The 12,449-nt window shown below is 43.2% G+C and overlaps 1 protein-coding gene across 6 annotated transcripts in view; it reads left to right on the forward strand.

The window, feature by feature from the left end:
- The window catches only part of JADE2 (jade family PHD finger 2), a 183,564-nt gene that overhangs the window by 163,753 nt on the left and 7,362 nt on the right, over positions 1 to 12,449 (forward strand). For 5 of the 6 annotated variants that reach the window (XM_014570002.3, XM_006116052.4, XM_006116053.4 and 2 more), the window contains 2 exons: positions 3,734 to 3,851; positions 9,830 to 9,958. In XM_014570002.3, the coding sequence (XP_014425488.1) occupies positions 3,734 to 3,851; positions 9,830 to 9,958 (247 nt within the window). The remainder of the gene's footprint in view (positions 1 to 3,733; positions 3,852 to 9,829; positions 9,959 to 12,449) is intronic. The other variant, XM_075900395.1, reaches the window with a different exon arrangement.

The following is a 12,449-nucleotide window of genomic DNA, read 5'->3' on the forward strand; positions in this document are numbered from 1 at the left end:
CGGAAAAAGGTGCCAATGTAGACACAGCCTCACTGTCAAGTCAGATTTGATTCTATTACCATTTTCTGTTTTACAGCAGAGACAGTACCTTTCCTCTACAAAATACTGACCCTCCCCTCCAAGATGTAGCCATGGAGACAGCGTCATGTTGTCACTCCAACCACAAATACTGTAGGCTGACAAAACCTGTAGTGCTTACATTCAGCGCAAGACAAATGTTTGCTGGTATCGCTTGGCAACTGCACCATCTTTCCAAGCTGCCAAGGGAATTTTGATCAGTAACCTCTGCATGTGCATCTGACATTTAACCAGCAGCACAGATGTTCAGCTTACACATTGGGGACCAAATCCTGCCCTCACCAATGGAGCAATGGAAAACGGAGAGGAAGCCTACTGCCTTTTTTGTTTCAGGGATACTGCTGAAAGGTGTCCTTTGCACCCATCGTTTGCCAGTCAGTAGTTTGCAGCTGATGGCAGCTTATATGGGGGTGAACTTGCCACCTGACTCACAGACCCATCGCTCGTGGGGACCTGAGTTGTGGAGCTGTGGCTTTAGGTGTGGCCAGTTTCTGGGTCTCTCATTACACCCAGCAGCAGAGGGCAGGATTGAACCTGGCACTGTCAGAACAAATACTGCATTGAATTCCCCACATACACTGAGCTCATCCGATGTAAATGGAGAGGTCTTGAGTGGGCTGAGACAGCGTATTAGTGAGAGCAGAGCGTGGCTCATTCAGTGCCTGGAAGAACCAGGAAATACGTGGGCGTTGCTGAAGTTGACGTACTTACCGTGGTGTCTTCATGTGTTAAGGTTGGCAGGGACTGCTCTTCTCGTCCTGGTGGAGTACTAGAATTGACAGGAGAGCACTCAGAGTTCCATTTATCATGTCTAAGCAAGCACAATAAATCAATTGCCGGTGGATCGATTGCCGCAGGGTTAACCCACCTGTAGTGACCAGGGCTTGTCCCCTGACAGTGCATGGAAAAATGCTTGAACCATAAACAAAATCTTGTTGGAGGAAATCAGTTATTGTGTACCCTACACTGGACTGGAAGAGCAAACAGATGAGGGCTGCAGAATTTTTCAGTTTGAGGACTGATCCTGAATTCAGGAGTCAGACCTCAGCTGCTGGTGTCCTGGGATTACCCCAATGGGATAGCTGCAAGGAAATAATTTCACTCTTCATCTACTTTTTCTTCCCCTTCCCCTCAGTCTGTGGCTCGCATTGCTTGTCCATAAGCCATAATACAATTCTGACTGGGCACAGGTTTTTCCTTTCCTGTTGAAATTCTTGAAGTGTACAATAGTTAGCATTTCTCGAGAGTGGAGCCGGGAGGTTACAAGAATTGGGACAATTTCGACCTTTTGATGATTGAGCTTATTTCTGAAGCTTTGGCATTAGCACACAGGAGATTTCTCTTTTTGAACAAAGTTCTCCATGTTGGACAAAATACACTAGCAATTAAAGGCAAATATTTTACTCCTATGAATAAACAAAATATAGAATGGGCAAGATTTTTAGCTAGAGTATTTTGGCATAACTCCATCAAAGTCAGTGGAACTAAGCCAGCATACATCAGCTCAGGTTCTAGCCCAATATCCATTCAGTACTTCCATGTATTTCATTTTTTGTGTTCTTGAGCCTGTGTCTAGACTACAGGCTTCTTTTGGAAGAAGCTTTTCTGGAAGAGATCTTCCGAAAAAAACTTCTTCCGAAAGAAAGCGTCCACACAGCAAAAGTGCATTGAAAAAGCGATCTGCTTTTTCGAACGATAGCGTCCGCACTGAATGAACGCTATCTCACATTTAAGCTGTGATTACTATGCATGGAGTGGCCACCAGAGCAGCTGTGCTTTTTCCTCTTTTCTCTTCTTTCGAAAGAACTCCCTCTTCCCCGTCCACACACGCCTTTTTCCAAAAGAGCTCTTTCAGAAAAAAGGCTTCCTCCTCGTAGAAAGAGGATTATCAATGCTGGAAAAAACACTCTGTTCTTTTGATTTACTTTCAGAAGAACACAATTGCAATGTCGACGTAACTCAAGTTTTCTTGGAAAAACGGCCATTTTTCCAACAAAAATCTGCAGTGTAGACATACCCTGAGTCTGTTTTAGAGTAACTGCCAATTTTAAGAGGAGTCCCTGATTTGAGTAGCTCGTTATCCTAGGTGTGCAAATATATGCAGCAGTAACACTACATAGAAGGTAACATCCTGACTTGCTTAAATCATTGGCAAAACTCCCATAGATTTCAGTGGAGCAATGATTACACTTATTAAGCAGATTTAAGTTTTAAAAAGACATCCATAAATGTTTGCTAATAAACTGTGTTCTGTTTGTATTAACCTTTTCCTACATTATAAATAATTTTAATGTATTGTATTTAGATCTTACAACTCATATCGTTTAATTGATTTACATGCATAATTCTCAGATAAATGCATATTTAACTCCTGACAAGTATCGGAGGCCTAGCCGTGTTAGGCTGTATCTGTGAAAATGAGGCAGCTTTATTTGGGCATAAGCTTTCGTGGGTCTAAACCACTTTGTCAGATGCTTGGAATCACTTTGTCACTCGTGCAACTAATGAAGTGGTTTTGGTTCACAGAAGCTGATGTCCAAATAAATCTGTGAGTCTTCAAGGTGCCACAGGACTCCTAGTTATTTAGCTCCTATTATTGTCATGGAGGGTAACTTCTTCATTGCCTAATCCTTCAGCCCAAACTCATGCAAAACTCCTCTTGATTTTAGTAGAACTAGGGTGACTATATTTCCCCCACATGTGGGGCTGGCCTAAGCCATTCGCCTAGGGCAACCCACCCCACCCTGTGCAGAGCTGGTAGCTCTGTTCACTTGAGCCTGTCTTTCTCCGGCACAGGGCTGGTCTCACTGGCCTCTTCCCACACCCCCAAACAAGACACGTGCCCACTTTTGACAGAAAAGTTGGGATGGCCAGGACAGGGCATACAAAGGGGCTGTCCCAGGCAGAACAGGACATATTGTCACCCTAAATAGAGGTTGAACCTATGGATCAAAACTGCAGCATTGAACTCAGGGGACAATATACCACTTAGTCTTTGGGTCTGTACAGTTCCTATACCAGTTATGACCCAGATCCATAGCTAGTGCCAGTCAGTGATTGACATTAGCTGAGAACCTGTCCTGATAGTTGGATACTCTCATCATTTTTTGCCTGCCAAACCTTTACTGTGGTCCTTACATATCCACATATAATAAAATATTTTGCATAGAGAACTCTACAGACATTAATTCCTTCCTTTTGTCTGTCACAATAGTCATCACACTAAATCAGGCAAATCTGTGGACCACAGTGGTTGCAAAACTCATTCCCCAAACTGGGTAAGTTGGTAGTGTAATTTACCCCTCCCCACCTCTCCTTGAGTCTTGGGCACATCTGAACTAGACTATCATCCAGCTGAGCATGAGGTGAACAGACAAATGAGGAGAAAAAGAAGAGTGTGTGCAATGGTACATGGTGGAGTCCTGGTGCATGATTAAGATTCCTAGGCACTGCTGTAAAACACACAACAGAAACAGTAATACTTATTATTATTATTTATTATTATTAATTAATAATGATTTATGGGAGCAGCAGAAAAGACGCAGCATCCCGAGAGCAACCTTTTGTCAGCTGACTCTTCAGTAGCATTGCGGAGCAGCTGGGGTTCTCTCAGAGTCCACGCACAAAGTGGAAACTCTTTCTGATGTTTCTGCAGGTTAGAAATCTCTGCTACATGGTGACAAGGAGGGAGAAAATGAAACACTCCATTTGCAAACTTCAAGAGCAGATCTTCCATCTTCAAATGCAGCTCATCAAGAAGGATCTTTATCCAGGTAGGTACTTCTGCTAATGGCTTTGGGAGTACTTGTTATCACCTATGCTTTCAGTTCCACCATACAGTAGGAAACGTGCAGCTCCAAACCCACAGAGGTGGAAGCAAAAGCATCACCAGATTAGGGCTTTCCTTTTTTTTTTTTATGGTGATAACCATATGGTTGAGCTATCATGTGGAAATGACTTGTGAGTTTACGACCTGTGTAGGGTAGGCTTGTGACGGCACAGGACTGGGGCTTAGTTCAAGCCTCAGTTCACCATAGACTCATTGTGCTACCATGGACAAGTCATTTAGGCCTTCGTTCTGCCCTCTCATAAAAGTCAGCCAGGGTACGTCTACACTGCAAAGCTGGTATCCCGAAATAGATACCCCACGTCTTTTGAATGTGTCCGCTATTGTGAAATATAGCGGACCCGCCATTTTGGCATCCCTGTAAACCTCATTCCATGAGGGATAAGGGGTGTCTTGAAATGGTGTGTTATTTTTAAATTTGGCACTGTGTAGACGTGCCAAATTTCAAAATAGCCTATTTTGAAATAGAATCAAATAAGATACGCAATTTGCATAGTGCAAATTGCGTGTCTTATTTCGAGCTAAGGGTGCACTGTAGACGCACCTTTAAAAGTTGTTCCACCCGTTAAGTGAGGGCAGAATACCCCAGCTAGCTCTGGGCAAGCTGCATCGTACAAACAGTGTAGATATGGCAGCATGAACAGCAGGAGGGGACTAGCCACTCTGAACATGATCCGACCCATGATTCTAGATATGAGTTCGGGGCAGCAAGCCCCTCCTACTGGTCTCACTGCCACTGCTATGCTTCTGCTTTTAACATGTTATCTTGATCAGAGCTAGCATGGGCTATCTGCTCAAGCTGGAATTTACACCTTACCTCTGAAGTATATGCATGCCCTCAGTTTCCCCAACTGCAAAATACCTCCTTCTCCTTTCTCGTTTTGATATCGACAGGGGATCAAGCACTGTACATATTGAGTATTCTGATTATTAGTGTTTCATTAAGAAAAGGGGAATGTACATTTCATAGCCTGGGTCTGCTGAAAGCCTCTGCTGATGACTTTCACTGACCCGGTACAAAGTAGATCTGTTATCCCCTCTGAGTAGTAAATCCTACTCATTTTGCTGGATAGTTAAATTAAGACGTCAGTCTGGCTGTGGAGCACATTGTTCCTTTCCACCTCCTCCTCATCCTGTTTGGGTGATGATTGCAAATCATGGGCGCACAACTAGAGAGGTGGGTGTTTTTAGTTGTGGCATATGGCTCACTGGCATGTCTTAGTAGCAGTTGCATTGGCTTCTTTACAGTTGCCTCTGGCGCTGTTAAGAATCAAAGGTTAAGCCACGGGTGGGATATCTTTTGCTCCTTGATGCCACCTCCTTTTAACACCAATTCCCAGTAATTCACTCAGCCACATGGATCTATTAGCAGAGAACATCATACATACAGTACGAGATGCACTTGGCAGCATTTTATTAAATAGCAAATACAGAATTAATTTTTTTTTAAAGCATGCAATGATTGAGCCCACATCTCCTACATCCCTCTTCCTTTTTTCCAGTGGCAGCACAAGACTCAAAAACCAAGGCTGCATAACAGTTTTTCTAGAAACAGCATCTAGCTCTGCAGCAAGATTCCTCTGCCAGTTGTTCGTGGCTTTGGAATTGCTTCTGAAGCCACCCCATGTTTGGCATTTCTGAGAAAATGTCTGGACTACACTTTCCCTTACAAAAATTTCCTTTGACTCAGAGTTTGAGTCTGAGAAATGTAGTGTTGAAAAGTTTGTGACTTTGATTCCATGCAAATTCTTCTTGCTAGCCTGACCCAGGCTGCTTTATAGCACAGAGAGGAAGGTCCAGTAATCATGTACAATAGGGTCTAGCCACAGATGGGCTCAAGCCACAAAATATTTGATACTGGTTGAGTCTGACCATCCAGGACACTGAGTACCTTCAGTGGAAGTTTCTGGTGTTCAGTACTTCTCAGGATAAGAGCTACCCTTTGGATCCAGATCCAAACTATTCAGAGTTGTGGGAACATTGTGTCCTGAGACTTTGATTGGGGCCTATGTTCATGCTGAGCATTTGCTGATCCCACTGGGCAGATTTTGACTTTTTGTTTTTACTGAAAGACACTTTACTCTACAAGTGATCATATTGCAGTTAGAGGAGCTATCTATTGATGGTGTGAATAAGAGTAGACAAATCATAGAAATCATAGGGTTAGAAGGAACCACGAGGGTCATCCAGTCTAAGGCCCTGCCAACATGCAGGGTATGTTGTGACTAAACCATCAAATATAGACAGTATCCAGCCTTCTTTTGGAAACCTCCAATGAAGAAGTTTCCACGACCTCGCGAGGCAGGCTGTTCATAGTCCTACTGTCCTCACAGTTAGGAAGTTTTTCCAGAGATTTAATCCAGCTTGTTGACTTTGAGTTGTGAGTCCTAAGCATCCCCCTAAAATTAGGTGTGCTTCTACAAAGCTTAGGGTGTGCTGACCAACGGGGTTGCTTTGAACCCTTACCTACCTTGAAAATAACAAGATTCCCATGGGACAGCAGCATTTGAAGTCCCAATAAGAAGTGCTCTGAATTACTTGAAGGAATGAGGAGTCTTACAGCTATAAAATTGCAAGTGTTAAAGCGTGCATCGGAGCAGTAGGTATTGTTTGCTTAAATAAATGGGAATGATTTTCAAATGGACACTTGATCATGATTTTATTTCCATGGAGGAAATCAAGGTAAACTTCTTTGTAAACCATCATGAACTACAGAACTCCACAGCTTTGTTCAGTAAAGGGGAATAAAGCATAGTATCAAAATGAAGCTCTCGTAAGTGTGTTGGATAAATCAGTGGAAGTAGCTTCCCTCAAGAGAGAGCAAGTGTTGTAGATAGGGTGGATTATAGTACAGGGAGTATTGGGGTACAAAGTTGTCAGTTTCTGAGACATATTTGATTATTTACGTACTTTTCTATTGCATTGGCTCTTACTGCACACATTAGCTTGGACATCTGTGTGCTACCCTGAGACCTGCAGGACTTGGCTTTGTTTTTCACCATAGGACAGGCCTTTTTTTGTGTTACGAGCCAAATAAGTGGAGTTGCTTTATGTGGCAGTAACTAGCCTCCATTTTGTTATGGTACAAGAGAGGCACTGTTTTAAGGCCCAATGCTATCAAATGCTGTTGGCCTCCCTGAATTAGTGAGCACTCTCAACTTCTGTCAATTTCTGTGGTTCTTGAAGATGCTCAGCGTTTGGCAGGATCAAGCTCTTAGATAATTTGTTGTTACATTTTACCGTACTGAATGTGGAAAAGGAAATTTTTCTCCTAAAATTTCCTCACCAGTATTTTCTCCCCTCTGACACTTGATTTCATTGCCCTACATAGCAAGAATTTTGGGGGAAAGCAAGAAATCTGTATCACTCTTCCTGATTGAGTGAAGTTACTAATTATTATGATGAATGGCATGTAATCAACACAACCTAGTGAAGTTACCCCAGATGTGCATTTGTACACTATATTTTTGGAAGGGTCATCTTCTAAAACTCAGGGAGGATTGTTTTCCCACTGATGAATGATCGTTTAGGCAAGACATTCTTATTCAAGCTGTTAGGAATTGCCAATGCATATCTCATATATGTCTTGCATTAAATGTTAAGTAGACTCCCGGCTGTAAAATGTGGCTGTTATTTTGTCAGGCTCCTTTTGAAAAGATACCATTCATATTTCTGTTTAGAACCACTGTGATGTCTAAACAAAGTCATATTTTTGTGTGTAAGTCAAGTGAAAAATGAGTCTGTTTGGAACTTTCCCCTGTCTTCTGGAGTTACTTGGCAGGAATATAACATATATCAATCTTTCTTGCTTGCTTTCTGTCCATTGCTCACGAAAGGTCCTGGATTGGCGGTCCTGGAAATGTAAATCTTCTCTTAAGCCAGACCCACAGATGTTCTCAGTAAGGATCTTAAATATCAGTTAATTGAATAGTTGAGTAACCTCATGAATTTGTATCAGTTAATCGACTAGTCTATAGTCCCCGTGGGCGGTGCCAGCAGCCACTGTATCAGAGGCAGCAGCGCAGGGTGCCAGGTGGGAGCTGGTCCACAAGGGGAGCCGGTTTAAAAACAAGTTCCCCTCACGAGCCAGCTACCTGTCACCCTATGCTGCTGTTTCTGAGAAAGAGGGAGCAGTGCGGGTGGCAACAGTCCCTGTCTGAGCTCCCGGATCCGGCGTGAGCCAGAACTGAGCTGGGCTGCTTGCCCACCTAACTCCTAATACACTTTAAATGCAGAGCCGCAGCAAGGGTAGGTCTCAGACCCGTTGCAAGCCAGGACTGAAGCCAGGTGCTGGCCAGCCTACTAAAGAATTTACTGGCAGGGAGGGGGCGAGGGAAATGCGTGTAGTCTATAGCATTAACCTATAAACTTTTGCTTATCGGTTAATTGGTTAATCGACTGTACTATTACATCCCTAGTTCTCAGTCAGCTGTAATGCAAATGCCACTACTACATTTCAACCTAGAGCAAGGGTCTCAAATGTATGGCCATGAGTATGAGACCTCTGACCTAGAGAGACTGCCTCTAGGGAGAGAGCAGAGTTCAGTCTCCATGGCCCACCCAGCTCGCAGCCTCTCTGCAAAGGCTAGCAATTCTGTTGATGGTTTATAGAAAGCCGATACCTTCCACCGGTAACAGCATAGACCCCTTAAAATTATTTCTCAGTTATCATTTTACAGCTGTCTCATGATCACAACTTTTGTTCAGTGCCAACTTGGGTCAGCTTCAAGTTAATTATCAGAAAGCTAGAAATCACATTTCAAATTCCTCCAGCCATCCAGGTGCATACATTTGCTTTTAGGGCCCTGCTCTTTCCCCACTGAAGATATCAGGAGATTTAGCATGAGCTGCTGCAGGAAAAAAAATTGGGCCCTTAATGAATATGTAAAAAGCTTTGAGTAGCTCACCAGGTAATACAAACTGTTCTTTTCAGAGAGCACATCTTAATCCTGTTCACCCAGGAGGAATAAATCCAGTACATATGCAAAACCATTTAGTATAAATTGATGTTTAGTTGAATGTCCAAATAGCTGTGATATATAGTTTTGGTTTTCAATAGCCAGGTTTCAGTAGCCAAGTGTCTGCTACTCCATTTAGTTAGATTTTATACCATATTTAGAAGTTTGTTTTTTTCATTGCTATACAGTGCAAGCAAAAGTAGTTGTTATATCCAAAAGATCAAATAAAGACTGACCTGCTTAAAAGTGCTGCCAATAAGATCTTTGACAAACTTGTTTTGTGACTTTATACCAGCAGTGGGAGAGTAGTTGTGCATTTGCTTGTACAGTATAGTATACGTTGCAAATTTGCATTATACAACAAGATGTAAAGTTTGGAACTGCCTCATTCTTTTGGGGTGTTTATATGTAGGGGTTTGGTTTCTAAGCACTGTATTTGCTGAACTGAAATCTTGGTGCCCAAAGGCCTTGATCCAGCAAAGCACTTAAGCATGTGCTTAATTTCAAGTAAATGAGCAGTCCGGTGATTTCACCGGAACTGCTTGTGTTTAAAGTTCAATTTGTGCTTAAATGCTTTACTGGATCAAAGCCCAAGTTTCTTCTTTATACAGTCTCTGGGACTGAAAACCTTTCTTTAAGCTAGAATGGTCTAGTGTCCACTTGCCCAAAATGCTGGTACACTTGTCTCCTGCAGAGTTCTTGACCCAGGTTTGCATTATGGTTACCAACTCTTCCAGTCAGACAGATTACGCACCATTTGCGACAGTGGCGTCCAGTCCAGGAAAGTTGGCAAGCGTAATTAGCACTGGATCCTGCGATTGTTTCACCAAAGGTGACTAGCAAGGATTCTTTAAGTTCTTAATATCATCCTTATCTCAGTGCTCTGGAATGCACCAAGTTCCCTGGTGACATGAGCTCACATTTCTTTTTTTTCTTTTTTAAACAGAACAAACTGGGAAGAGAGCAAAAGGAAAGAAAAGTGACCCCAAAAGAAAAGGAAGAGACAGTAGAAAAAGTAGTCCCGAGAAAAAGGAAAAAAGGAAATCGGGGAATGAATCAGTCTTGGGACAGCTGGGTAAGTTTACGTAGCTCTGAAATATACTGACTGCAGAAGCCAGAGCCATAGAGTTAAAGGAATTCCAAAAGCTACATTTATTCTGGTGGGTAGAGACAAGGCTGTCCTTAGCCATACACAGAGTATGCAGCTGCGTAGAGCCTCCAAATATTTGGGGCACCACTGGGTCTTAAAATCCACCCATCCACCTTTTCCTATCCCTGTTCTATGACTCTGCTTCCTCCAGAGAGGATCTAGTTCACTTAAAAGTGAAACCCCCTGCCAAACCTATTAGCAGAATTTAGAACCTGTGAAGAGCCATTCAAGTGGTAATGAAGCCATGTAGTAGGCATTTGCAAACTCCAGGTATATACTGTCAGTTTCTGAATTTACTGTGCTTGTCTACAGAGCTTTAGTTTAAAAGTTGCATTAGTGTGTTGTGAAGACCCCTTGATATTATAAATGGAGCCTATTGTTTGCAGACTGTCAGCTAGTAGCACAAAAGCTTGTGAAGTGTTCAGCTAACAGGGTGAAAGGGTTTTAACTCCAGCTGGAAGAAGGCATTAGAATATTGCACTGCAAAATAGTGATTTTACTTCCTGGCAATGTCATCTGACTTCTCCACCTGTTCCTTCCCTGCATAGTGTGTAACATGCGTCCTGCTGCTGCTTGTGAGCAAACTGCATGGGCCATGTGTTTTAGTTCAGTGCCTGCTGCACTATGCCTCTGTGCACCTCCAAGACAGGAATTATTTATTCTAGGTGGCTGCTGCAGGCAGTCTCAGACCAGCTAGGAGATGGATACACAATGACATTGCTTTCTCAGCACTCCTTCCCATCTTTTTCCATGACAGAAGCATAAAGGGCCTGCCTGTGAACTTCCAACCCTGGGTTTAGTAGACCAATGCACAAACCACTGAGCTATCCTTCCTCCTCAAAAGAAAAGTTGTAGGAGAAAACAAACAGGATTTTATATGAACAGAAAAGGCAAGAGAAGGACATACATAGGCCTCTCTTCTTCCCTGCTCTAACCCCTTTCTCCTGTCCAGAAGTTCCTGCGATTCTGTGCATTAAGTGGATATGTAGCACATGAGCAAGCCCCCTCCCTCCCATCAATTATAACCCTCAGCTACATAGCAGATGGAAAGCCCTGAAGAAAAAGGGCTTTTCCTACAATTCCCCTAGCAATTCTACTTTCTGGTGTTGATTAATTGACATTTTAATCCCCCCTTGCCTCAGATTACTGTGAGAAGGTGCAGAAACTTAATTTGAGCACCAGCAAGGGGTTAATTCTTTGTTCAGCTCTCCCACAGGTGTGATGTCATAGCCCTTGGACTGGCGGCCCAATCAGCAACTTAGAGGAAAACCTGAGAACACTATAAAACAGCTCCCTGATCCTGGAAAGGGAAAGAACTTCTGGATGGGGGAGGGAGGTTAGAGCAGGGTAGAAGAGAGGCCTATGTATGTCCTTCTCTTGCCTTTTCTGTTCATATAAAATCCTGTTTGTTTTTTCTTACAACTTTTTAACTCTGGAGTCTTAATGGAAGACTCTTACTTAGGAAGGACATTTTCTGTTACTATTTAGATCAGCTGCCCCATTCTACTAGCCTACAGCCCTCCCTTGAGACAGCTTAGGTAGTGCTTTGACAATTGTGATATTTTAGTTATTGTCTGCAGCACTGGTTCTCTCCTTTCTCTCTCTTCCCCTCCCCTCCCCCCCAGCATATCCTACACCTACAGCAGCAAGTGCTTTAAATCAAAATAGTTAATTCTGTGCTTGGCAGAAGTGTTTTCTTACTCCGTGTGAAATGGAGATCCTGGGCCATGTGTCCTGCCCATTTTTAAAAAAGGGGGTTGACATTTTAAAACAGTGAATGATACAATCCTCCCCAGGAGAATAACAGCCTAAAGACATGATCACTGGGTGGGGTGGGGTGGGGTGGGGTGGGGTACCTCAGGCCCAGCTTGCCTGGGTCCAGCACCAGAGGTTGAGGGCTCCCCCAGCATTGGGGAGCCTGTGGTGGTGCTCCAGCCCCCTTTCTGCCCCCACTGTGGGCTGAGGCACACAAAATCTACTAGCCTAGGTCCCCATCGGCTCATGTGTGTGAGGGGAACGTGAGGAGTGTCTTTCTCCTTCTCAGTCAGGGTTCACAGTGAGGGTTTTTTATTTGTGTGTAGCCCTGACTGATATTTCTGTGGGTCAGTGGCCCCTGACACAAAAAAGGTTCCCCACCCCTGACTTAGTGCCTAGCACAGTCTCTCCCCAGGCCATCTGTGGTTTCCTTTTTGAAAAGAGGAAAACATTTTGCATATAAAAATCTGCCCTTTTTTAAAAATAGGACTAATGTTTTTATTATTCTTTCCTATTTATTGAGAGCAAATCAAGACACTTTCAAACCCTTGCTGTGTAACTATCAGAAACCAAACAGTCATTACAACAATGAGCTTTTCTTTGGAGACATTGTGCAGGATCATAGACATCAGAGCTCTCTGTTTAACAGGGTGTTACCATA

Source organism: Pelodiscus sinensis, chromosome 17 (assembly GCF_049634645.1).
Source record: "Pelodiscus sinensis isolate JC-2024 chromosome 17, ASM4963464v1, whole genome shotgun sequence".
Lineage (NCBI taxonomy): Eukaryota > Metazoa > Chordata > Testudines > Trionychidae > Pelodiscus > Pelodiscus sinensis.